The sequence below is a fragment of the Lynx canadensis genome, chromosome A1 (genome assembly GCF_007474595.2).
Source record: "Lynx canadensis isolate LIC74 chromosome A1, mLynCan4.pri.v2, whole genome shotgun sequence".
NCBI lineage: Eukaryota > Metazoa > Chordata > Mammalia > Carnivora > Felidae > Lynx > Lynx canadensis.
In genome coordinates this window covers 170905350-170932485 of record NC_044303.2, presented here as the reverse complement: position 1 = coordinate 170932485, position 27136 = coordinate 170905350, and the positions used below count along the sequence as shown (strand labels likewise).

The window sequence follows — 27136 nt, the reverse complement described above, 5'->3', positions numbered from 1 at the left end:
AATGACGAATAGTGTCTCCCCATTGTTTTGATGCTCTGCAATCTAGTGAAAAACCTGAAGCAAGGTGAGGCCTGACAATGACCATGAAAGGGAGATTTAGATGGGGCCTTGGTTTCTTATGATTGTGAAGCTGCAAAACAGATCCTAAATTGTCTAGTTTTGGAGTTAAAAGTATTTAATATCAGAGAAATATACTTTTTTATCTTGTTTGAGCCATTGTCATTTTTACTTCTGTTTTATATCAATAAATTTAATTCTAATACCATATATTCTCCTACAATCTTATTTTTATTGAAGTAAAAATTGCATATAGTGAAATGCATGAATGTTCATTGTACAATTCAATGAGTATTCTGGGTATCTATTTCTAGAAACAACCATTTTAAAACTTAGTGACAAATAATTTTTTAAAAATCAACTGGAGTTGATTATACACAGTTGGGTAATTCTCATTATGGGTCTTTCCTTTGATTTCAGTTAGATGTCAGGTGAGGCTCTAGTCATCCAAAGGCTTGGCTGGGTTGGACATCCAAATGGCTCATTGCATGGCTGGCAGTTGCTGCTTGCTGACAGCCTGGCTGGGTGCTCAGCCGGAGCTGTTAACCAGAGCTCTTGTTGGTGACTTTCCATATGACTGTTGGCCTCCCGGCACAGTGACTGGACTGTGAGAGAACATCCTTAGGAGACCTACTGGGGAACAGCAAGGCTTTTTTACGGTTTAGCTTCATTGTCCCAAAGTGTTACTTCTGCTACATCTGGTTAGTCTAGCAAGTAACAAAGTTAGGCCCAGATTCATGGAGAGAGTAAATTAGACTCCATCTTTTGTGAGGGAGATACAAGGCCACACTGCAGAACAACATAGAGTATGGAAGATACTGTTGCTGTACCATTTTTAACAACGTGGTCAGCTACAGTGAGCTTTGGTACATATTTACACTCATGTCAGCACCTCCAATATATAACATTGCCATCTGTACCTTCCATTCAATCTCCACCCCCACATTCCATCCTCCCACAGATCATCACCACGTAATGGCTTTGCCTATTCTTAAACTTCATATATTTGGAATCATACAGTATGTACACTTTTGTGTTTGGCTTCTTTCACTCAATTTTTGGAGCATGTGATATTAGTTTGCTTGTTAGTACTGAGAAGAATCCTGTAGGTTTTTATATGCAATGTTTTTATTATAATTTAGTTCTAAGTATTTTGAAATTCCTTTGTTATTTTTTCTTTGATCCAGAGGTGACTTAAAATTGAGTTTCCTTTTTCTCACTGTATAGAGGGTTAATTTATCTTTTTATTATAATTTTCTGACTTATTCATGTTTTGATGCCAGGAAATATAATCTACTTATGTAGATTACCTACTTTTTGTAATTTATCAAGACTCGCTTTCTAGGCTAGAATATGATCAATTTTTAGAAATTGTATTCGTGTGCTTGGACAGAACGCATGTTCTTTAGTGATGGAATACAGAATTCAATTTGGTTTGTTTGGTCCGTTATATTAATTATATTGTTTAAATCTTCTGTACCTTAGCTGATTTTATTTCTCGTTGTTGACTACTTGACATATTAGTAGTTAGGAAAGTGTGGCTCAAACTACTTGTTCTTAATTTATTTTCTCAGAGCCACACTGCTTACGTCTTTCTCCACCTGGCATAGACCAGGTAACAATAGCCCTTCAGTTCCCCAGTAGCTTAGCTCAGGGTTTTTCCTCTATAATTTCTTGGATTTCAAATTTCTTAGTGCTGCAAAGTTGTTTTTAAAGACAGGTAGCTAAAGCCTGTGTTAATTAGTCAACTTTATTAAAGGTATTGAATCCCACATCACTATTTTTTTATACTGTTTATTCCAAAATCTTTTTTTTATTGGACGTAATCTACTTTTTTTTGTATGTGTAGATTCTTCTGAGATTTTTAATGTATTTTTCAAATAAAAATACTGCCCCTTTCCCCCCGTATTTATACTCCTTTTTTCTTTTTCTTATACAGTATTTTTGTTGGCTAGGACTGCCTATAAAATGTTGAATTAAGTAGTAAGTACATACTACTTTTATTGTTCTTGGCTTATTGTTCTTTTTTATTGTTCTTGGCTTTTCAGATAAAGCTTCTAAAATTTTGTTGTTAATTATGTTTCTTTTAGTTTTTCTTAGGTAGTTTAAATTAAAGAATACTGACATCCCTTGCTTGCAGGGTTTTTTTTTTTTTTTTTTTTAATATATAATCATGAATGGAAACTGGATTTAATTGAATTAATCTTTGGTGTATATAAAAATATTTCCTACTTTTTTGTCTTAAATCCATCAATGTTATGGTCTGTGATAATAGATTTTTATAATATTAAATCATCCTTGCTCTTCTAGACTAATTCATCTCAGTTATAATGGATTATTTTTTATTGGTATTGCTGGACTTGGTTTCCTTGTTCTTTTTTTTTTTTTTTTGGAAGTTTTGCAGCTATGTTAATAGGTGAGATTTTCCTATTAAATCATTTTCCCCGTACTGACCCAAATCCTGTTACCTTTAATGGTCTAGAAATTTATCTCTTTTGTATAGAATCTCCTAAGATCGGTGAAACTAAATAGGCATAAAAATAATAATAAAACTATGGAAAACCTTACAAAGGTATTCTGGGGAGAAATAATAAGAATAGAAGAAAATGATAAGTAAATTTAAATAATTGTATTAGCAATTAAAATTTTTAATGTTTATTTATTTTTGAGAGACAGACAGATAGAGTGCAAGCAGGGGAGGGGCAGAGAGAGAGGGGGAGAGAGAATCCAAAACAGGCTCCAGGCTCTGCACTGTCAGCACAGAGCCCAACGCTCTGCTTGAACCCATGAACTGTGAGATCATGACCTGAGCCAAAGTCAGCTGCTTAACCGACTGAGCCACCCAGGTGCCCCTGTATTAGCAATTTTAAAAGTAGTTTTTAAGTGTTCTGTTTATTCTTTTGGTTATCATAATGTTAGATATTATGTCTGTTTTGAGGTTGATTAAATGATTAGAGAAAATCTTATATTTCATATTTGTCTATCTATATGTCCTCGTGACTTTTTAATTAAATGCTGAGAAGAAATCAATTAAATCTATGTAAGTTTGAATCAAAGCTTTAAAACGTGATATTATAAAAAAACTTCAATCATGCAGAAAAGTTGGGAGATTAGTAAATGAATCCTCATTTACTTTTAGCTCAGATTTAACAATTATCAGTTAAGTTCATACATTGTGATGTGTTAGTTATATAACATTTTTATGCCTAACGTGTTTATTACTTAATGCATTTATATGATTAGTTAGAAGAATATTATACAAAGAACAAATAGTAAGTAATGAATATTACTCTTCACTTGGATAGTAATGACCCCTTAGCAGGAGATACTACTCTAATCCCTATTCATAGATGAGGAAACTAAGGTAGTTTAGTTAATTTGCGGTTAAGTAATTTGTGCAGTGACGGAGTTGTAATCTGTGCTGGAGCCAGAATTTAAAGCAAGCTATTGATTCCTGCACGTGCATGGTTCCCTGCTACACCACATAGGAGTGAGAGATGGAGACCTCACAGAAGTAAGGTGATAAGGCAAGGGAGGAGTGTCATGATAAATGAAAAAAGAAGACACTTATTTCTAGAAGGGGTGGTAGGCAGAGTCAGTTACTATAGAGGCATCAGGTGAGATCAGTACTGAAAAATGCTTAGTGGGATTGTTCACCTGGAAATCATTGTCAGCCTTGGGAAGTTTATCTCAGTGCCAGGACAACAGAAACTCGGTTCCAGATACTGCATTTTCTGCACTGAAATAAATTCAAGGGTAAATATAACTTAATATAAAAATCATATCTGATATAAGCTAAAGGTAAAATCACACTTTTTGCCTGCTTCAGACAAATATGCAAGGTAAATCTGTGGAATTTACTTAAATTATTGGAAACCATCCCTGGAAAGTGGTAGAGAAAATATGAGTTATTGTAGCCCATCCTCTATGGTGGAGAGCTGTCTAAATGAAGAAAATTAGAGCAAGTGAACAGGTCTGTCTAAGAAGTAGTTGCTGTCAAAAATGATTTTTTTTTCATTTCAGTATTTGAAGGAAGTCTTTATTTAAAAATTCAATCTTAAAGATCATTTTTATTCACTTAAGATTTTGTTTTCATTTCAATCCACAAATTCAGTCAGCACCATGTGTTTGGGTACTATAGAGAATACAAGGATATTTAAATTTTGAAGATCTATTTAACTTATAATAAAAAGCCGATTTAAAATTTACATCATGTTTTGCTGATTCAGGGCAAAATGGCTATTTCTTGACAATGATGTAAAAGTAAAATGATCCAATTTAACAAGGCCATTCTAATCTCTTTGCATTTAATTATTGCGATTTCCCAGCAGCGTAAAAGAAATGTGTCTTGTATTTGATAGCAGAAAAAGAAAAATTTTTGTTCTCATATTTTCTGTTCTTGTTTTAAGGTGATCTGGTGTTAATAAAGAGCATGATATATATGCCTCTATCTGTCCCTTTTCATTCAATTCACCAGTCAACATCCCTGCGTGTAACTGTCCTGAGAAGGAATAAAATGGTACAAATGATTCCCCTAGTAGGTTCTAGTAAATGGTTCAACAAAACCCTTCATCAAATAGTGTGTTAGAACCTGGGTGTGTTGTCCCTGGTAGTGGTTAGTACGCGTAACTCTAGTTATATTAGTATAATGCAAAAAGGCCCAACTGTACACACAATAATAGTAACAGCAACAACAACCACAACAACTCCTTGTTGATAGCTTCAGGTGTGGGATTCTACTGAGAATTTGATGAAGAATATTCTTATGAAAAAACTAAAAATTTGGTTACAGTTGATACCACTTTTGGATTTTCTATTTTGAGATATTTTTGGGGGGAGGGGAGTTTTCCTTGTTTATTTACCCCATTGAGGATTTAATCCTAACATCACAATGGGAAAAATTTTTGAAGGTATTCATCATTTCTTTTCAGAAACTTGAGTTTATTTGGTTGTTTTAGTCAAAAGCAATCCTAACTAATAAAATACACTGGGGAGTCATGTCTCTCTTCTACATGTTTAAAAAAATTTTTTTAACATTTATTCATTTTTGAGAGTGAGAGAGACGGAGTGTGAGTGGAGGAGGGGCAGAGAGAGTGAGAGATACAGAATCAGAAGCAGGCTGCAGGCTCTGAGCTGTCAGCACGGAGCCCGACGCGGGGCCTGAGCTCACAAACCACGAGATCATGACCTGAGCTGAAGTCTGACGCTCAACTGACTGAGCCACCCAAGTGCCCCCATATGTCTCTCTTCTATATCACAATGCTATTCAAATAGTATTTGAATAACAAACTAGTGTTGATTAAGCCCTGGCACTGTTACTCTCAAGATAGGTAGATACTCCCAACATAAGGTAGAAATAGAGAGTAAGAATATAGAAACTTCTCTAGCAATTTGACATTTTCAACCCATCCAATCTGGGAGAGTCTCATCAACTGTATTTTAGAACTTGCATGTTGAGCAGACAGCTCAAACACTTATCACTAGTACCAGCAGATGTGTGGGATCTTTGGAAAATAGGTTCAATGATTAAGAGAGAATTTCTAAAACAGTCTCCAACTTCTTGAAATCTCAAAAAAATATGACTAACTGTAGTCAGTCCTGTGAAGTATATCACAAGATGGCTAAGAGCTCTAGGTCAGTATGCTTAACACATGCAAACAAAGATCTGTATGCTTTCAGTTTCCCTTCAGTTATTTTTCTTAAGTGGCCTGTATTTTTTCCTTTCTATTAATTTGGAATTAAATTTTTAAAATGAATTTATCTTAGAGTATTACTGACTCAAATTTGTGTTTCTAAACTCTATTTCTGAAACATGTGATGTTTTATGAATGATGGGTTTCTTTTTGTCTTAAAGACTGCCTTTAGTGGGGTTCCTGGGTGGCTCAGTCTGTTGTGGGTCCTACTTTGGCTCAGGTCATAATCTCATAGTTCGTGGGTTTGAGCCTGACCTAGAGCATGCTTTGGATTCTGTGTGTCTCTCTCTGCTCCTCCCCTGCTCATGCTCTGTCTCTCTCTCTCTCAAAAATAAAATAAATATTAAAAAAATAAAAAGAATTTGTCTTAGTGTAATTAAACATCTTCATATTTTTACATGACTCACAATAGATACTTGCCAAATATAATACCAACATAGTGAATTTCCAACATTTGTTGCTACATTTATCTAATTGTTTTGAATATCCCTATGTCTTTATTATTGTTGTTCAGTGCTTCTGTGCACTTTATCACGCATCATTAATAATTGTTTGTAGCTATTTTATGGAGTTCCTTTTAAGGTGGAATTACCCAATGTGGAGACAATGTGCTGTTGTTAACTTTAAAAAGTTAAACTCCTAAGTATATTAGTCCTGTTTAGGAATAACTTGTATTTTAAAGTTAGGGCCACTCTAGGGGCGCCTGGGTGGCGCAGTCGGTTGAGCGTCCGACTTCAGCCAGGTCACAATCTCGCGGTCCGTGAGTTCGAGCCCTGCGTCGGGCTCTGGGCTGATGGCTCAGAGCCTGGAGCCTGTTTCCGATTCTGTGTCTCCCTCTCTCTCTGCCCCTCCCCCGTTCATGCTCTGTCTCTCTCTGTCCCACAAATAAATAAAAAAAACGTTGAAAAAAAAAATAAAAAAAAAAAATAAAGTTAGGGCCACTCTAAATGACATCCCTATATATAACCCAGTATGGCTGCTGACTTAAAAATACATTTGTAGCGTGCCTGAGTGGCTCAGTCTGTTAAGGATCTGACTCTTGGTTTTGGCTCAGGTCATGATCTCATGGTTTATGAGATGGAGTCCCACTTGGGGCTCTGCACTGACAGCATGGAGCCTGCTTGCAATTCTCTCTGTCCCTCTCTCTATGCCCTTTCCCCTGCTCACACTCTCTCTTTCTCTCTCTCTCAAAATAAAGAAATAAACTTAAAAATACATTTGATTTACACTCTAATGGATATAGATTCTTAGAAGCAGAACTTGCTATAACCAATAGCAATAGGTAATAATGTTGTGTGTTTATAATCCATTTTGTGCTGGATATTTTCCCATTGCTCTTCCAGATCCACTTTCTACCCTTCTTCACTCTGCTTTTCACCTTCTCTGGCTTCTAGTTTGGCTTAGCTAATGGGAAGCACAGGTGGGTGATTGGAGTGGAGGACAGGAGAGTGAGATCAAAGTTCCTGTTCTCCAGGATCCCTCTTAGCAAGCAGCCTCAGATTGGTTGCATGTCTAGACCAAAGGCCAATGTTTTCTATTAAGCACCACTCTCCAAAGCTATTTTTTCTGGGTCCCTCTTCTTCTCAGTTCTGACAGTGGTGTGTCACCCCCTTCTTCCAGACCCCGAGAATGGCACCATCTTGGGTTTTATTTTATTGTATGTTTTTTATTTCAATAACTCTACATATGTCTTTTGAGTCTCTTTATTCATTTACTCCATTTGAGTGTGCCATCTGCTTCCTGCCAGAACCTTGACTAATATAATGATCAGTTTTAAAAATTAGCTAGCTTGAAAGTGAAGTGCAAAACAATTCAATGTAAAACTTGACTACCTATTTCATTACTTCATTTGCTGTTTAAATGCTCTACCAAACAAAAATAGTACGTTCTAATTTGGGTCATACACTCATAAAATGTATTCAGATGTACTTAAAAAGGAAAATACATCTGGATTTGAGAGCAAGCAGGGAAAACATAATCTAAATGCTAAAAAAAAGACAGAGGACAGAAAAATTTGCAAGTAATTTTAAGAAATAGAAAGCATAGTGATCTAATAATGATCACAAGCCTGTACAGAAAGCTTCCTATATGCCATGCTCAATTCTAAGCAATCTACATTTATGCACCTGTTTATTTCCTACAGCAACCCTGTAAGGAGGTAGTATTCCCATTGTACAAGTGCAGAAACTGAGGCACAGAGCAGTAAAGTAAATCAGTTTGATTGTATACTCTGAACTATGATGCCATGATCTTCCAATGGTTTTGCTGATAAAACAGCTGAAGTATAATGAAAGCTAAATATTATATGAAAGAATAAGTTTTAAATAGTAACATAATAGAAAGCACATGGGTTTTCAATTCAAAGTTGGGTTTGATTCCTGGGTCTGACATTTTAAATTAAATTTAAATTCTTCCTTAATGTAATTTCTTTCTTCAGCCTGATTTTCCTTCTTACCACCCTTTTCCCCACAAATCATGAATTTGCATGTAATGTATTATGTGGTACTGTGAGTGCATTTGTATTTTAATACAAAGTTTAATATTTCTGTTTAGGTTTATGATCTGTGACTATGCCTGTCAACAAATCACCCATGATTAGTAAATTAGCAGTGATATCTTCCTCTTATCATGAAAAACTCTTGACGTTGAATTTTCAAAATTTAAGGAAAAGAAGGAGTAATAAATCAAAGTAAGTTTGAAAAAGTTTTCATGTTATTAAACTAGCAGACCCATATGCTTTGCAGAATTTAGAAAGTACAAATTGTTATGAATAATTTTTTAAAAATCACCTATAATTCTATAACTAAGGATAAAAATATTAAGGTTTACTATTTTGTAAATAAATGGATTCATAATTTGCAATGATCATATATTTCTAAAATTTTGAGTTGTATACTTTTTGTTTAAAATAAGCATTTTTCCTATAAACATATATGTCTGCTAAGTTGCCATAATAATCTATGAAGTGCAAAAGAGAAAGTATTTAATAACTACTATATTGTGAAGCACTTCAGTTATTTCTGTGTCCTTTGCTATTTCAAATTAAGACAAGAGAAAATTTATTTCTGCATTTCAAATTATTTCCTTGGGGTAAAGTTTCTAAAATGAAGTCACTAGATCAAAGTTTGTTGATAATTTAAAAATTGTGTGTGATTTTAAGAAAATTTTAAAAACTTGAAAGTAAAGAGAATTATAGAATACATAATAAAACTTGCATGGTGACATATGGTTACATTTGTTTCAAATACCTTTCTTTAATAAAGAATAGATCAACAAACAGATAAACTTGAAAATCTTTGACCACGTGCCCTCCCAACTAAAATAATTATGCTAGATATCATTTCAGTTCATTTTTTGATTTTAATATACATGAATATAAAGTTGCATTTTCCAGATAAATAAAAATGTAATTATACTTAACTCATTTATCTCTGGTTGGTTTCTTAAGTCAGTGTTATGTTTTTAATTCAATCCGTACTGATAATTGTTTTATTATTGATAATTATTTCTTCATTCCTTTTTTTCCCCTCAGCAGATTAATGTCCTACTCATAGCTTCTATTATTGCTATTGAGAAGTTAGGTGAAATTTGGTGCTATTTCTTTCATATTAATCTGTGTTCCTCCACTTATATGCTTTCAAAATTTTCTTGTCTTCCACTTTCTGCAGTTTACTATGGTGTGTCAGAATGTAATTTTAAACAATTATTCTGCTTGGATCTCTCAAACCTTTTAAATCTGTGGACTGTATCATAATTCTTAAAAAATTATCTGATATTGTTTCTTTAGAAATTACCTTGACAACTCATTTTCTCTTTTCTTTCCTTCTGGGAGTCTTGACTACATGTATATTAGACCATCTCATTGTATATTTCACCTTTCACTCTTTTTTTTTTCAATTTTTTTTTAACGTTTATTTATTTTTGAGACAGAGAGACAGAGCATGAACGGGGGAGGGTCAGAGAGAGAGGGAGACACAGAATCTGAAACAGGCTCCAGGCTCTGAGCCATCAGCACAGAGCCCGACGCGGGGCTCGAACTCACGGACTGTGAGATCATGACCTGAGCCGAAGTCAGACGCTTAAGTGACTAAGCCACCCAGGCGCCCCTCACCTTTCACTCTTTAGTCTGTATTTTCCTTTTTTTGGTCTCTTTTTACTGTAGTGTTTGGAACAATTTATTCTGATATGTGATCTGTTTTCCACGTGACTACTTCTCTTGTTACCATATTTACCAATTGAGTTTTAAAATCTGCCTGGAGTATAAATCTGCATTGAGGCTGATCTCAGCAGCATGCATGCGCGCGTGCGCGCGCGCGCGCGCACACACACACACACACACACACACACACTTTTTTTTTTCCTTTCTCTTTCTTTCTCTGCTGAGCACCAAGACAGCCTTCTTTACATATCCCTGGAGTTGGAGAGAAAGGATTGGGATTAGTTCTGATTGCTTTTACCTCAGGTATTTAGTTAGACAATGTGAAGGGAGTCCAAGTTTTCTGTACCTTGGAAGCTCTGGGTTTTTCGTACTGCACAGTCACTTAGAAAACATACTTGGTCTTCTCTCCATGACCCCTTGTACCAAGTAAACCAGATTCTGTTCCTGGCACAAACTGTTTGAGATGAAGCAGAGAACTGTCTTGTATGAAGGGACATCACTTTTGTTTTCCTTCTTAGGTGTTACATGAATTGTCATATGCCTCATATTGTATTTGTTTCACTTATTCTTCCTTAGAAACATGGATTTTTGCAGGCCTAGTATGGATTCTGTTAGAGACACATTTAGGGCTGCATGTAAATCTTTCAGATGAGGTACTGAAGTCTATTCTGGACCAAAGAGAAAAATCACACAATCTTATAATGGATTACTGGTTCAGAGTATTACTATTTTGTCACAATTTTCTTTTATAACTAAGATTATTTTATTGTGTATAGTCTGTTTTGCTTTTTCTACTTCATCTCAGAGATGGTGAAGACCAGAAGATTTTGAAGACTTACACCAAATATATACATTTATTTTAGGTGACTGGAAAGAATTAAAGGGAATGTAAGTCTTACATTAGGAAGATTTAGTCAAGCTATTAGATTATTGTACATCTTTTTCATAGAAATATTTTTTATATCTGGAAGGCCAGAGTCTTCAGTTTCCTAAAATGTTAATAAGCCCCCAATTTTTTCTTTTTATTAATGTTTTTGACACTTTTATAGATAGTAAAATGTGCTCTACAAATACATGCTCTAAATATTTAAAAATACTATACATGTACCTATCTATATAATATTTCTGATTTAAAAAAAATTTTTAACGTTTTATTTATTTTTGAGACAGGGAGAGACAGAGCATGAACAGGGGAGGGTCAGAGAGAGAGAGAGACACAGAATCGGAAACAGGCTCCAGGCTCTGAGCTATCAGCACAGAGCCCGACACGGGACTCGAAGTCATGGACCGCGAGATCATGACCTGAGCTGAAGTCGGCCGCCCAACCGACTGAGCCACCCAGGCGCCCCTAATATTTCTGATTTTTATAAGTATACATTCATAATACAATTTAGCTTTATAATATGGGCTCTAAATATGTGTTGTCAGCAGCAAGAAGAAACTTTTCTAGACTTAACATTTATATTCTGATCATTTGTTTATTTTGTCTATAGGCTTTGTTTTTCATTTATCTGAATTATTATAAGCCTTTAAGTAAAATTCTAAATTTTAATTAGGCCTGTTAATTTTAGCCTGAGACCTATATATTGTAGCATTTGAGGATGACTATAGATGATTTAGCCAAAAATATGGTGACAGGATCTGGATGGCCATAAAGAGCATGAACCCATGTAATTATGTATTAAATGTAGCTTTTTTTAGAATGTATTACCCCTATTCTTCACAGAGCTAGAACAAATAATCCTAAATTTGTATGGAACCAGAAATGACCCCAAGCCAAAGCAATCTTGAAAAAGAAAACCAAAGCAGGGGCATCACAATCCCAGACTTCAAGCTATACCACAAAGCTGTAATCGTCAAGACAGTATGGTACTGGCACAAGAACAGACACTCAGATCAATGGAACAGAATAGAGAACCCAGAAATGGACCCACAAACGTATGGCCAACTAATCTTTGACAAAGCAGGAAAGAATATCCAATGGAATAAAGACAGCAAATGGTGCTGGGAAAACTGGACAGCGACATGCAGAAGAATGAACCTGGACCACTTTCTTACACCATACACAAAAATAAACTCAAAATGGATGAAAGACCTAAATGTAAGACAGGAAGCCATCAAAATCCTCAAGGAGAAAGCAGGCAAAAACCTCTTTGATCTTGCCCGCAGCAACTTCTTACTCAACACGTCTCTGGAGGCAAGGGAAACAAAAGCAAAAATCAACTACTGGGACCTCATCAAAATAGGAAACTTCTGCACAGTGAAGGAAACAATCAGCAAAACTAAAAGGCAACCGACAGAATGGGAGAAGATATTTGCAAATGACATATCATATAAAGGGTTAGTATCCAAAATCTATAAAGAACTGCTCAGACTCAACACCCAAAAAACAAATAATCCAGTGAAGAAATGGGCAAAAGACATGAATAGACACTTCTCCAAAGAAGACATCCAGATGGACAACCAACACATGAAAGAATGCTCAACATCACTCATCATCAGGGAAATACAAATCAAAACCACAATGAGATACCACCTTACACCTGTCAGAGTGGCTAACATTAACAACTCAGGCAACAACAGATGTTGGCGAGGATGAGGAGAAAGAGGATCTCTTTTGCATTATTGGTGGGAATGCAACGTGGTGCATCCAATCTGGAAAACAGTATGGAGGTTCCTCAAAACATTAAAACTAGAACTACCCTACGACCCAGCAATTGTACTAGGTATTTATCCAAGTGATACAAGTGTGCTGTTTCAAAGGGACACATGCACCCCTATGTTTATAGCAGCACTATCAATAATAGCCAAAGTATGGAAAGAGCCCAAATGTCTATCAATGGATGAATAGATAAGGAAGATGTGGTGTGTATATATATATATATATATACATATACATATATATATATATATATATACACACCACATCTTCCTTATATGTATATAAGAATTAAATTATATGTACATATATTATATGTATATATAAAGAATTAAATCTTGACAGTTGCAACTACATGGATGGAACTGGAGGGTATTATGCTAAGCGAAATTAGTCAGAGAAAGACAAATATATGACTTCACTCATATGAGGACTTTAAGAGACAAAACAGATGAACATAAGGGAAGAGCAACAAAAATAATATAAAAACAGGGAGTGGGACAAAACATAAGAGACTCTTAAATATGGAGAAAGAAAAAACAGGTTATTGGAGGGGTTGTGGGAGGGGGGATGTGTTAAATGGGTAAGGAATCTACTGAAATCATTGTTTCACTATATGCTAACTAATTTGGATGTAAATTAAAAAAAAAAAAAGAATGTATTACCCCAAATGAGAGGTCAGTAGCTACTGATGAGGATGTCTGTAGAGGGTACATAAAGTCTTGCAAAATCTTAGAAACCACAGACCTCTTATACTTAGGCTTATACCACTGTCTTAGCCCAAGTCACTAGAAGGTAGAATATGAGAAGAGGATTAGAATTCTAATACTTTATGTAAGGTATGCAAGGTCAATTCACTAAAGGTGGAAAAAAAAGGAAAATGAGACAGGAAGCCTTGATGCATTACCTCCTGGAGCACTAAATCGCATCTTGCCATAATGAGACACAGGAGAGACATGTCCATATTTGGCATATGGGACTTTTTAAGACTGCTTTCAAGGAGAAGCCACATCTCACAATAGTCCACAGAATGGAGAAATGAGGAGGGTTATTCATATCATTTGTTCCTTTTTGTCTAGCATTTTCCTTCATCAAGATTCACCCCGTAGGTGCTAACTTACCATATTTCCATCTTGTGTCACTCACAAGGTGGCTACTCCAAATGTAGAAGAGGAGAGGCAGCTCAGTGTTTGCCCATGGAGATCATGCAGGCAGAAGTCAAGTGAATCTGAGACTCTGCACAATATTTATGGCCAAAACAGGCACTAATCATGGAGACCTTATAAGCTTTGTGTGCTTGAATTTTGCGGAATGTTTTCAGACATCAGAATTTTCTTATCCCTAAACTCAACTCAGTATCAGTGTTTCACTAGTGACACTACTGTCTTAAAGATTTCCACTCACTTTCTAAACATTAACTCTAGTGGTCTCTTTGTCCTTAGTTTTGATTCCCTGCAGATGTATGTTTGGTCGTCGTCTTATTCTACATTCTGTTCTTTGCTGTCTCAGTCTAGAATTGCTTGTTTGCATGGAACAGACACAACATCAAATTAACTTAGGCAAAAGGAAAATGTAAGGGAAGGATACAGGGTTGTCTGGTGGAACCTGAGAGCAGAAGGCATAGCCAGGCGTCATTCATTCATTCATTCAGTACTCATTATGTTCTCTAATTGATACAAGAGATAAAATGGTCAACTTGACAGATGTAGTCTGCATCTATACTAGACTAGAAACATGAAAAAGATAGCGGCTCTGGCTATACATTAGTAAATAATCTAACAAACATTGATTGGGTGCTCCAATGGTGACCAAGTAGCTTTCTGTTTTGGGGTGCTTTGTTGTCTTGAATGGCCTCTCAGCAAAAGCCACCTCTTGGCTCTACAAGACTCTAACATTTCTGTTCCGCTCTAACATCAACTAATTAAAGTATCAGGTAATTATTTAAAATCCCTGTAGAGAGGATTAGAGTGGCCTAACTTGATTCAGACAGGTGATGTGACCCAATCAGCTACAGTCAGGGAGGTAGGATCATATGATACTAATATAGAAGCTGGACCTACTGATTCAGTAGGGACTATAAGTAATGGACAATTCTCAGAGAAGGAATTTATACCCCAAATTATACACATATTTGAATTCCATTGAAGTGTTCCCCTGAATCTCCTTTTATTATATTCACTGTCTCTTCTTTTCTTCTTGCCTCTAACTACGGAATTTGTCCAAAGATCTCCCTTGACTCTTTTTTTTTCCTCAGTACTCTTCCTCTTGAAATTTTGTGGCTTTTGAATATCAGTGATAGTAGTTGAATCTGAAATCTTCATTTCCATATCCTATCCACTTCCTAATACCTGCCTCACAAGTCTGGATCATAGACCTCTCCGCTTGGATGCCTCACAGGTAAATCATAATCAGTTGTCCAGAACAGCACAGATCATCTACCCTTATTCCTCCATCTTATTGTCCTAATGTCAGCTCTCTACTACTGATTGTGTAGGCTCAAAGCCTTGAGATTATCTTACCTCCACTTTCACAATTCTTCTCACATCCTATTAGTCATCAAGCCCTATTGGTTTAGCTTCCACCTAATCTTTCATATTCATTTACTCTTCCTCATTTGTATTGCCCAAACTGTAGTTCAGACCTTTTTTACTTCTTACCTACATTGTTGAAATAGTTGCTGAGTGGCTTCCCAAGAGTGACTCCTCATTTAAAACTATTCAACATATGACTTTGGATTTAGACATCCTAAAGTACAGTGTAATCTCATAATTCTTCTGCACAACAGTTCCTTTTTATTTATTAAATAAAACTTAAAAACCTGTGCGTAACATAGAATTAGTGCCCACTGCAACTAAGAATATCATAAATAGCAATGCCATTTAAATAAAAATAAAATTTATTTCTCTGAATGTAGTCAGTCCAGAGCTGGTATGGTGATCTGGAACCTAGGTTCCATCCATCTGCTCTGCCGCACATGGCTTACACATAAGGCAATCTCATGGGTTTATCGTGGCTGCTGAAGCTCCACTTATCACAGTCATGCTTCATGCAGGAGGATAAAGGGCAGAAGGGTCTGTTCCCCCTTTGTAGTAAACTTCCCAGAACTACTATCTGAATTTTACTACATTTTACTGGCTGAAACATAGAGATACAGGCATATCTAACTGCAAGAAAGAATCTTTTTGTAAGAAAATGAGAACAGACACCAATGTAGGAAGCTATAAATCTCTGCCACAGACCACCTTTCAATGCCATTTATGTTTGTCCTCAACCCAGAATTTCCATGTTCATTTCCTACCTTGATTTTAAGCATTCTGTCTGTTTATGCTGGGTTAAATTCTTTATTTTTTCTCTTTGTTCCCATTTGCAATAGTTAGGGTAAATTGGAAACAATTATAGAAAGAGGCCACTAATTTCAGTGGCTTAGGTAAGATAGAAATGTATTTATCTGACATAAAAAGTCAGTGGGTCTAGGCTGACAGGACAGCCCTGCTTTTAGTGAGAAAACTCAGGACCTTCATTATCTCACAGGGTGTTGTACTCATCTGCCTAATCAAAGCTGATTCAGCGCTATATTTGTGTTCCGGTCCACCAGAGGGAAAAAAGGTATAATTCTAGAGAAAATGGTGTGCCTTCAAGTTAGAGGTGACCTGAAATTTGCATATATTACATTTGCTCACATCCCATTAGCTTGGCCATATGCCCACATCTAGCTGCCAGAAAGACTGGGAAATATAGAGTAGCTAGGTGATCATGTGCCAAAGAAAAGTCAGATAAAGAATTTTGAAAGGACAGCTGCTATTCTGTCACATTCCAGTTCCTTTGTATTCAAGTTACAGCTTAAGTGCCATTTCTGCAAAGAAGCTTTTTCTGGATCTTTAACCCAAAACAGTAATGCTTATAACTAACAGTTATCCAGCACTTGATATATACTGGGAACCAGACTGCAATGATACTTTTCAAAATTCTACAAGATGTTGTCCTCATTTCCACAGATGAAAAATGATAGTTCACACAGATTAAGTGATTAAACCAAGATTACGGGACTAGGAATTTATTTCTACTTCTAAACTCTCACAGGATTTCATTTCCTTTTTTTTTAATGTTTATTTTTGAGAGGGGGGGAAGAGAGAGAGAGAGAGAGGGAGGGAGAGAATGCGAGCAGGGGAGGGGCAAAGGGGGGGGCGGGGACAGAGGATCTGAAGCAGTCTCTGCACTGACAGCAGAGAGCCTGATGCAGGGCTCAAACTCACGAACTGTGAGATCATGAGCCAAAGTTGGATGCTTAACCGACTGAGCCACCCAGGTGCCCCTCCTTTATTTATTTATTTTTCTTAGTACATCTTTTTGTTGCATCTCACTTCTTTCCCACATTGGGAACTTTCTGAGGCCAAGTCTGATTCCTCTTCTAGCCCTCACTGTATATAGCAAAATACTTTGTATGTAGGAGACTTCCCTTAAATATTTACCGAACAAATGAATTGTCAGCTAAAATAATTCTGAATTCACAGGTAACATAAATAGTTTAGGCAGGGTATTCATGCCAAGTATATTTTCTGTATATGTAAAATTAGAATGATCTTTACTTCCTTTTCCATACGACTGCACTTATATACTTATAATAGATTACATTTATCTTTGAAGAAATTAGAATGTGGGAAGAAGTTGGAGGGTGGGAAGCTAAAGCATATTTTCTTTTCAAATGCCTATATTTACTCTTTTCTTTTTTAAATATATTTACTTAAATTTCAGTTGTTAACATACAATATAGTGTTGGTTTCAAGTATAGAACCCAGTGATTCATCACTTACATATAGTATGGGGATAGATAAATTAGAATAGTGTGTACCTGTTAAATATCAGGCCATGTACAAGGATTTTTTAAAATTATGGCATCAGGGGCGCCTGGGTTGCTCAGTCGCTTAAGCATCTATCTGACTTTGGCCTAGTTCGTGATCTCATGGTTTGTGAGTTCGAGCCCCACGTTGGGCTCTGTGCTGACAGCTCAGAGCCTGGAGCCTGCTTCAGATTCTGTGTCTCCTTCTCTCTCAGCCCCTCCCCCACTTGTGCTGTGTCTCTCTCTGTCTCTCAAATATAAATATAAAAAAATTAAAAAAATAAAATTATGGCATCAGTTTGGGTGGACAAAATTATACAGGAAGTAATGGGAGATGTCAATCAATAAAGGAATTGTTGCATTTGTGTATGTTCATATTACTGCATATTAGCATCATTTGAACTTGAGGCATGTCTAATAAATTTAATGAAGAAAGAATGCTACAGTGCTATATACATGGTTCCATTTATTTAAATATAATTATTTATAGGTCTATTTATGTTTGTGAACATTGAGAAAGGTATGCAAGGATACGCACTAAACCATTGATCTTGGCTATTTCTGATGGGTATGACCGGAGGCAGTAATGTTGGGAGTCTAAGTGTGTTAACTTTTTCTTATGCATCCCTTCATGTTTGGTTTGTTATGAAAAGCACTGTTATGTTCATATTTTAAAAAAGATAATTTCTAATGAAATTTATAAAAGATTAGCTGCATAAAGGGGATACCTTCTTGAAATTCCCATAGCACTTAGTACACATGTGAAGATTAAAGCTATTTTGGAGTCTTCATGTGGATCAAAGATATGTCATCCTAGATGACTATTGAGAAAGAGTTTTCAGCCAACCTTCACTGTATTTATCTAAGCAGATTGTCTCTAAGGTGGAGAGTGAAATAGAGAACACAAAATCAAGAATGGGAGTTACTCATTTCAGAATGCCAATGCTACCAGAGTGCTAAACCTGAACTCTTCCTCTATTTTACTGTAAGCTCCTTGAAGGCAGGGCTTTTTATTCCATCGTTGTATCCCCACTTCCAAGATTAACAGGAGATGGTCACTAAATGCCTACTGAATGAATGACCGAATAAATGCACATTTTAGGATGGCAGTTAAAGAGTTGGTTCTTCACTGGGATATCTATATTTGGTTCTGGTTTATAGGACACCATGCCATTACCTCTCCTCATCCTGTGATCATAAGGCACTGTCTTTACTTTTACATATATCTGTCTCCTGAAAAGGCCTGTGACCACAAAGCAACTATTTCACGAAATTCTGAACATGGTAGTTCTTGAAAAATGTGTTTTTTTTTTCTTCCAGATCACTCCTTCTAATGGCATGACTCCAACAGTTATTTGGTCACACAAATAAAGAACTCATTGATTCTATCAGCTATTCATCATTCCTCTGATATCACTTTTGATCCCATGCTCATCTTAAATCTTATGGTATATCATTATAATCACTCTCCTCATTCTTTTGCATACACCCTCAACTTATTTTTCCCACTTCTCTTTGAAATGCTCATCTATTCTCTATGCACTCCCACAGGGGTTCCTTTTCATTGGCAAGACCTTAAATACCATATGTGTATTTAATGACTCAGTATCTCGCCTGATGTATCTCGCCTGAACTTTTCATCTGAAATTTGAACTCCTATGTCTGATTGCCTGTTCCATGTCCCCGCCTGGATGGCTATGGCCATCTCGAACACGATATGTCCAGTATTGAATTTATTCTCTGCCCTCACCCCAAACCTGCTTCTCCAGCAATCTTCCCCATCTCAGAAAATTGCAGTTCCATCCTTCCAGTTATTCAGTTCAATCATGAATTCTTTTTTTTCTCTCATGCCTAATTTCTAATTCTTCAGGCAGTCTTGCTGGAACTAATGTCAAAATATACCCATCATCCAAACTTTTCTCTTTACCGACCTTGCTCTAATCTGATCTAAGCCACTGTTATCTCTCACCTAAGTATGCATGTGCCTCCTCCCTGGCTACCTCCCACCTTTCCACACTCCAGCTCTCAATATGACATTGGAATGATCCTATTAAAACTTAAGTTAAATCATGCCACTCCTCTAATCAAAACCCTGCAATAACTTCCCATCTCATCCAGAGTTAATCTGGCTACTTGTCACCTCTCTGACCTTACCACATACATCTTTCCTCCCTCGCTCATTTTACCGCAGCCACAGTTGGACTGATTCTACTTGCATGGAGGGAATAAAGGTTTAGCTTAAATTGAACCTACACTGATATATGTGAAGAGATAAATTAGTCTTCAACATAACTGGAGCTGTGCTGAGTTTTACCTATGAAGAAGGCATATACCAACAAGACTTCTGGCAACCATTTCAGAAACTTTTTTTTTTTCAGAGACTACAAAATTCTTTGACATTATGAGAATTCTGTTTCTCAATCTAAGATCATGATTAGATCAGTCTAGGAGGTCTGTACACATATTTTCTTTTTATTTCACTGATTTCTATATGTGTGTATGAAACATTTTTATTAAGGTAAAGTACTTTTTTAAAAGAAAAGTGTTACACCCAGTCCCTGGTACTCCCAAATTAAAATTTGGAACTGTTAGCTATAATTATTGATTTGTTTGGTTTAGGCCATCATTTTCAATCACAAAAGAATTCATCTTGAGATTCAACAAAACAAAAAATCCAAAAGAGAAGGAAGAATTGTTGGACCTAGCTAGAAAAAATATCCTCAGATGTAAGGTAATAGTACACTCTTTGATTACTTAATATATGGACTTTCTGTTCTATGGTGAGTGGTTACATGTTCCAAAATACTGAAAGGAAAATTAAGAAATACTTTTTTAAAGTTATAAGTGAGCATAGTTAAAGATACTAATGCAAAATAAAGTTAAAGCTTATAGCCAAATAATTCAATGTCAAATGGATTTTTAGGTGGAGATTATCCATAATTTAAAGGGAAATGTAGCTGTTGACACTTGACCAAGGGCTCGCCACAAAGTATGAAAGGCTGGAGAATAAATTTTTGATTATGAAAATTCCACTTTTTTCTAAAAAAAAGGTTGACTGAGATATGAAGTGTCCCAAAGAAGAAAGGAAGATTTCCTAAACCTTCACTATACATGCCCGGAATACTCTATTCTTTCTGTGTAACAAACTATTCAGAATACTCTATTCTTTCTGTGTAACAAATTATTCACCTAACTTGTAGAAAAGAGATTCTTTAAGAGTGTGCCATTAATTTCCAGATTTTTAAACACATATCAAAACAGAACAAGAAGTGAAATAAGTCTTTGTTTTACTTTTCTTACATTAGATCCAGTTTGTTTGGAAGAAACTAATATACCTATGATTTTGCTTTAATACAAAAAAAAAATCATACAATAAAAGTTGCACAAAATTGAAGCATAAATTAAGCCATCTTTTTTGTTGTGGTGGTGGTTGTTATTTCCCAGTATTTCAGTTCACTGTTGCTCATATTTTTTAAAATTTTGAAAAAATTTGATTAGAAAAATAATGTACTTCATGCCAAGAGGTGCTAGCAGGTACATTCATCTGTGAGCTTCTCTCCAATTGGCCAGCTGCTCCCCAGGGCAGTCCTAAGAGTGGGACCATTAAGAAAAGACTGGTCATCTTGGTATATATCTCATGTTCATTAATTTCAGTCCATTCACAGTGAAGTAGTCAGGGTTTTCCAGCAAACTGGCTTCAAACTACTTTCTGTCGAACTGCATTTGTTCAATATACTTTTCCTTCTAGAATCGGAGATGCTTTCTCTTGGTGGGGAAATGAGATAGAAGTAATCCTTAGAAAGTAAAGAATAAAAGAATTATTTCTAGCAAATAACTAATGACATAACTCAGAATATTAGCAAACGTTCCTTACATTTTAGCATTAATAACAATTTACAGAAAATGTCAAAAAATAAAAATAAGAAAAGCAAAACAAAAAGTTTTATACATCTCTGGTTGTAGAGCATAGCCTCCTAGAGTGACCTTCAGAGTATAATTAAATAAACACATAAATTTGTAAGAAGCTGTACATTTTGGTTTGCCTTTTTTCATGCTTTCCCATAACAGAGAAAATTGGGTCTCAAAACCTTGGGCTCTGGGAAGCATGTTCATCTTCCTACTGCATGGACGGAAGTAATATATCTGGCTCAATGCAAAGGAGAAATTCAAGATGGTATGTGCTCTAACTAAGCTCTTTTTAGTTACCGCAAGTGTTTTCTAGATTAGCAGAGAAGGTATAATTTGTGAACTTTAACATTTGAAAACTATGCAGGAGCCAAGGAAAATTTGCCTTTCTGTATCAAAATATCTGGTAATGTTTCATTAGGAAAGCTCCTTTTGTAATTTTGAATTCATGAATTTGTTCAACATTTTAATTACAAAAGTGTTTTAGAAACTTTTGCTCTGGCTAATTAAAAAGTAATATAAAGTGTCATTTAGTGATTTTGAATTACAATAGGCACTATACTTTAGAGAAACTTGTTTTGGACTTTTATAGTTCTTACTCATAAGACGTTAGCCAAATGGTTGTTTGTTTTTCACTTATTTTAAACAGCCATTTTACTCATTACCTTTTCATTTATCACTTCTCATTTATATGTCTCCTTTTAAACCATCCTCCAACCAATCTAAAAAAGAAATTAAAAAACACTATTTTTAAGGAGGTAAAATTCCTCCTATCGTTACCCTAAATTTTATGTGTATGCCTTTTACAATGAGTTTTAAAATGTTAACCATATGAGGTCAGAGAGTATTTTCCTATGTAAATTGGGTTTTGTAGTGCTATCGGGACTTTTCAAGCAACAGGAAGAGTAAGAACAATTTTGTATTTAACCTACCTATATGGCACTTCATCACAGTGCTATCCACAGCCTGACCTATACTAAATTTTTAAATGATATTGAAGTAAACAACCCTAGCTTATCAGCAACCAGCAGCTGCTTGCTTTTCTTTGTCCATTAAACCTGTTTTGTTCAGGTATCCTTCAGTCACGTGATTCAGAAGACCGGCGCTTCCCAGCCTGGGCATCCGGGGGGAGGTCATATTTGATTTAAACTAATCATGGCCATTCTCTTTTGCTTCCAAGTGATTACATGACCTGATTAGGAGTGGTCACGTGACCTGGTCCTGACCAGAGATATAAAAAATAGGTCTATTTGGAGTACTTTTTGTTGAATTGCTTTTGAAAAAATAAGCCTGGGGAGAAAGCACTTCTTCCCTTCTTATACCTTTTGATTCCTCTCTAAATGAGTTGGTAAGAAAATAATGCATGGAGCTTGTGTGGTCATCACAGTCAGCATGTATATCAGAGAAACTGGAAGGTGAAAGAAAAATACATACCCAGGGCAGTTAGATGAGCCAGCCCTACAGTATTTCCAACTACGATCTTGGGAAATAATGAACATACTTATTTTGAAGACACGTCTTTATATTTCCTGTTACACACAGTCAAAAGCTTTTTCACTCATCAAGATATTGAACTCCAAATAAAAAACCTAAGTATGAATTTGTCTTACCAGCTCCACAACTGAAAACCCTCCACACCTGTCTTGTCTCTTGTCTGCTCCTCATTCTATAGTCCATCCACTTTCCATGCAGCGGTGACCATTCCAAAGCTTAAATCAATTCTAGTGCCTTTTGATTACACTTAAAATAAGCCCCAACTACAAGGTTCATTATGATCTGGCTCCTGGCTGCCTTCCCTACTTATTCATTCTGCTCCAGCTGTACTGTTCTCCTTCTTATTCCTTGGATGTGTCAGGGCTTTTTCTTCCTCAAGTCCCTGCATTTGCTGTTCTTTTCAGATATTTACATGACAGCTCTTCAAAATCTTTGTAATAATTTGAGGTGTAATTTCTCTGGGGCGTTAGCTTGATATTCTTCCTCACTCATCTCCCCTGGGTCTTACTTCCTCTGCCTTGATTTTCTAGTTTTTCACTCTTTATAGTACTTATCTTTAGCACTGTCTTCTGTTATCCAGTTCTGTCCCATTTCTCCACCATTATTTGTGTGGCCTGGCGATCTACTTTGTGTTGGCTGGAACAGCTGGAGCTCCTTTGGCATTTCTCTGTCTCTCTTCTATCTCTATCTCTGTAGTCTCTCTAGCTTAGTGACTTCTGAGTAATTAAGACTTCCTACATGGCTGCTTAGGGTTCAAAAGCTAGCATCTTGAGAAAGAGATCGGAGTGGCAGCTGTATTGTCTTTTCTGATCTCGGTTTGAATATCACGCAGTGTCACTTCTGCTGCATTCTATTGGTTGAAGCAGTCACAAGACCTACTCAGGTTCAATAAGTGAAATAAAAGGGGTGAAAAGGGGAAAGGGGTGTAGACTTCACCTCTTGATGGGAGGGGTGTCAAAGAATTTGTAAATATTTTAAAACCACAATCTGGCTTTGGTGACAGCAAATAGTTAATTGTAAGACTTAATTGTAGCATGCAAATAGCATTACTTATGAATTATGATGTTTCCAACTTTTAATATTTCAGAAGCTTTAAATATGCTTTATGCTTCCCTGGACCATGCTTCCTTTGATTATAATCATCTGCCTGCATTATTTTTTGTTGCGGAATCAGTTTTATATAGACTCTGTTGTGATGCATTCCAAAAGGCATACTTATATTCAATTGAAATAAAGCTGGCAAAGGTATGTTTTAAAATATTTTTAATGTGTTTTAATTGCTACACATACTGCATGAGGTCACATGACACCTGTTTTAGGACCTAAACAGGCCATTTGGTTTCATTATGGAATATTCTTTTGTTTGTTAATTTATTTTAATCTTTTCTAAATGTGGATAATTTGATACTTGATATCCAAATGGAGATAGTTTGAGGACATATAAGTTCACCAACTATGTAAGAAAATAATAATTAAAATCAAGTTTAATTTATGTCTAAATATATATAGCATTTTTCCTTTCTATTTTAAGAATTTTTAAATACCTCTTTCCATTTTAAAATGTTGACAACCTTAAACAGTTGCCCAATTTGAGAAGGTGAATTGTTCTCTCAGTATTCTGTGTCATTTAGAGCCATCAGATGGGAAACTATCTTCATGTAGTTCATGTTTCATAAGGTCCTGGATGTCATATGGGTCTACTCCCTGTGATGATGCTGGTTGCCTGCTGTAAAATTTATTATTAGTCAAAAACACTTAGCTTAACTGGTAGTTTTATTGCAAAGAAGATAAAGAAAAACTAGGAGAAAAAATTCTTTTTTTTAATTTTTGAAGTTTATTTATTATTGAGAGACAAAGAGAGACAGAACATGGGCATAGGAGGGGCAGACACAGAATCTGAAGCAAGATCCAGGCTCTGAGCTGTCAGCACAGAGCCTGATGTGGGGCTCGAACTCACCGGCTGCGAGATCATGACCTGAGCCGAAGTCGGACACTTAACCGACTAAGCCACCCTGGCGCCCCTGGGAGAAAAAATTCTTAATAAATAGATACTCTTAAAATATGATATTTTAAGAATTACTTGCAAAAATTATGATTATTTATTGCAAAAGTAATTTCTTATTCAGTTTTGACTGTGAACTATAGAAATCAACCATGAAAATATTAATGAATTAGCCAGGGCATTTTTGGAAGATATGATGTTTCAGTCCTTAGAAATCAAGCCTAGATCCTCTCAGACATGTTTGGGGGTAAAAGACTTAAAAAGACCAGGCGAGATTCAGAGAACACATAATAGAAATTGGATGTGCAAAGAATCGAAGCTTTGCATAGAAGGGCTGGGAGAAGAGAGACAAAATTTTACCAATGGCTGTCTTTGGGTGGTAAGATTATGATGACTTTATCTTCTTTCTTTTTCCTCTGTTCCCAAAACTGTCCATTATGGAGATATAGAAAAGAGTATATAATTATTGAAGAGATTTAAAAAGATATATACATCTGTACATATTTTATAATGGAAAAAGAATGGAAGGAGAAACATAGAGCAAGTCTGGCTTTTCTTCCTTTTTCTTCTCATCCCCTTTAGGGACATATTCCGTTCGTTGCCTTTTATATTTCTGCTAGCAATAAATGACTATAAAATAAAGTTTTAGCCATTGTACAAATTGCTTATAATTTATATATACTATGTCATTTAATTTTAAAAAGATTCCTATATCTTCTCATCTGACAGTTTAGACAATTTGCACAGGTTCATAAAGCAGCTGTGAACACTTGCACAGAACTTGAACAATGATCAGCACTTCAGATGTATTAGACATATTAACTTATTTAATCTTTAAAACAATTTTAAAAGATAGATGCTATTGTTAGCCATTATTTTACAGACTGTGGTATAGAGAGTCTAAGTGAATTATCAAGGTCTCAGCAGAGAAGGTTTTGAACCCCAGAGTCCATTGGACTGTCAGTCATAATGCTATACATTTACCTTGCCTCTCAGATTTGCTAATTTTAAAGCCTACTCCTTATTCTTCTAGATAATATAAATGAGATAGTGGAAATAAGCATGCTCTATAAATACCTTTGATTTCAGGCAAGAAGCCATTTCAGATATACTCCTCTCCCTTTGTAGAATTTTCATTATATATCTGACAGTCAGTTGGAAACCTCTCTTTTGATCTCTTCTCTTTGAAAATATGCTATACTGAAAGGTATTGCCAGGAAAGCATCACCCACCTTCATATGCACCATTTTGTTGTTCAGTAATATTTGGCCCCGTGTTGGGAAGTACCAGAAATATTTGATACCATAATATTATTTACTTTCAGATTTTGTGTGCATTCTTTCCTTGTTATTCATCTATGTGTGTAGAATCATCTGAAGTATCAAAGTCTACCACTGAAGTGTGGAGAATAACATATAAGGAACAATAGTTTAATATAGTTTAGACATAAATATAAAGTGTTCTTCAACCTTCTATAAAAAACATGGAACACATAACCAACTATTGAAATATAACACATAATAAATATTATTCAGTATTTCTATTTTGTAGTTAGATAACAGAATCAGAGTAATGAAGAGAAGAAGTGATGGAAAGAGAAGGAAAGAAGGGGAATAAAGAATAAAGGAAGGAAAGATGGGAGGGCTAGGAATGAGAAAAACGACAAGCAGAGAGATTCAGCCTAGGAGGCAAAGTTCAAGCTGCCAAGCTACAGAAAGAATATGTACACAAATGAGACATGAGGAAAGATGCACAGAAGGTCCCAGAATATTCCAGATGTATAGAAAGGAAGATTTTTAGATAAAAATTTAGCCTTTTATAATATTATAGATGAAAGCTTTTCAAATCATTTTGCCAAGCATAGTTATTACTAGGGATAGCCCAGGGTCAGGTGAAACTCATGACCAAATTGGGGTATAATACAGTGATTATTCAAACTGATCTGTTTTTCATGAATTTTTCGATTTTCTCTGACATGAAATTTTTGAATATTAATTTTCCTTTCAATATCCATCTCTAATTCCTTGCAAATTATTCCCCTTCTTATTATTTTTTCATTCAACGTCTATAACAATAGGTATTTTGATTTTAATACTCCCACTTAGAATGCTGCAATATTCTTTTAAATGATTTGACAATTTCCACTTCCCATCTAACTTCAATCTCTTAGAGAAGTACAGTACTATATCAAAGTGGTCTATATGAAGAGATTCCTTGGGTATGCTTTATACACATTTTCTTTTTATTTTTTTAAGTCTGTAGATGGTGCATGTTCATAATTTATAGATACATATATAAATACTGATGGTGCATTCTCAGAATTTATTTT

The 27136-nt window shown here is 35.6% G+C and overlaps 1 protein-coding gene across 1 annotated transcript in view; it reads left to right on the top strand.

Annotated features, from left to right (window-relative positions):
- Positions 1–27136, top strand: part of TMEM232 (transmembrane protein 232) — a 206630-nt gene that overhangs the window by 6972 nt on the left and 172522 nt on the right. Inside the window, exons 3-6 of the mRNA XM_030326194.1 lie at positions 8304–8439; positions 20025–20136; positions 21474–21579; positions 23893–24050. Coding sequence (XP_030182054.1) covers positions 8321–8439; positions 20025–20136; positions 21474–21579; positions 23893–24050 — 495 coding nt within the window. The 5' untranslated portion in view covers positions 8304–8320. The remainder of the gene's footprint in view (positions 1–8303; positions 8440–20024; positions 20137–21473; positions 21580–23892; positions 24051–27136) is intronic.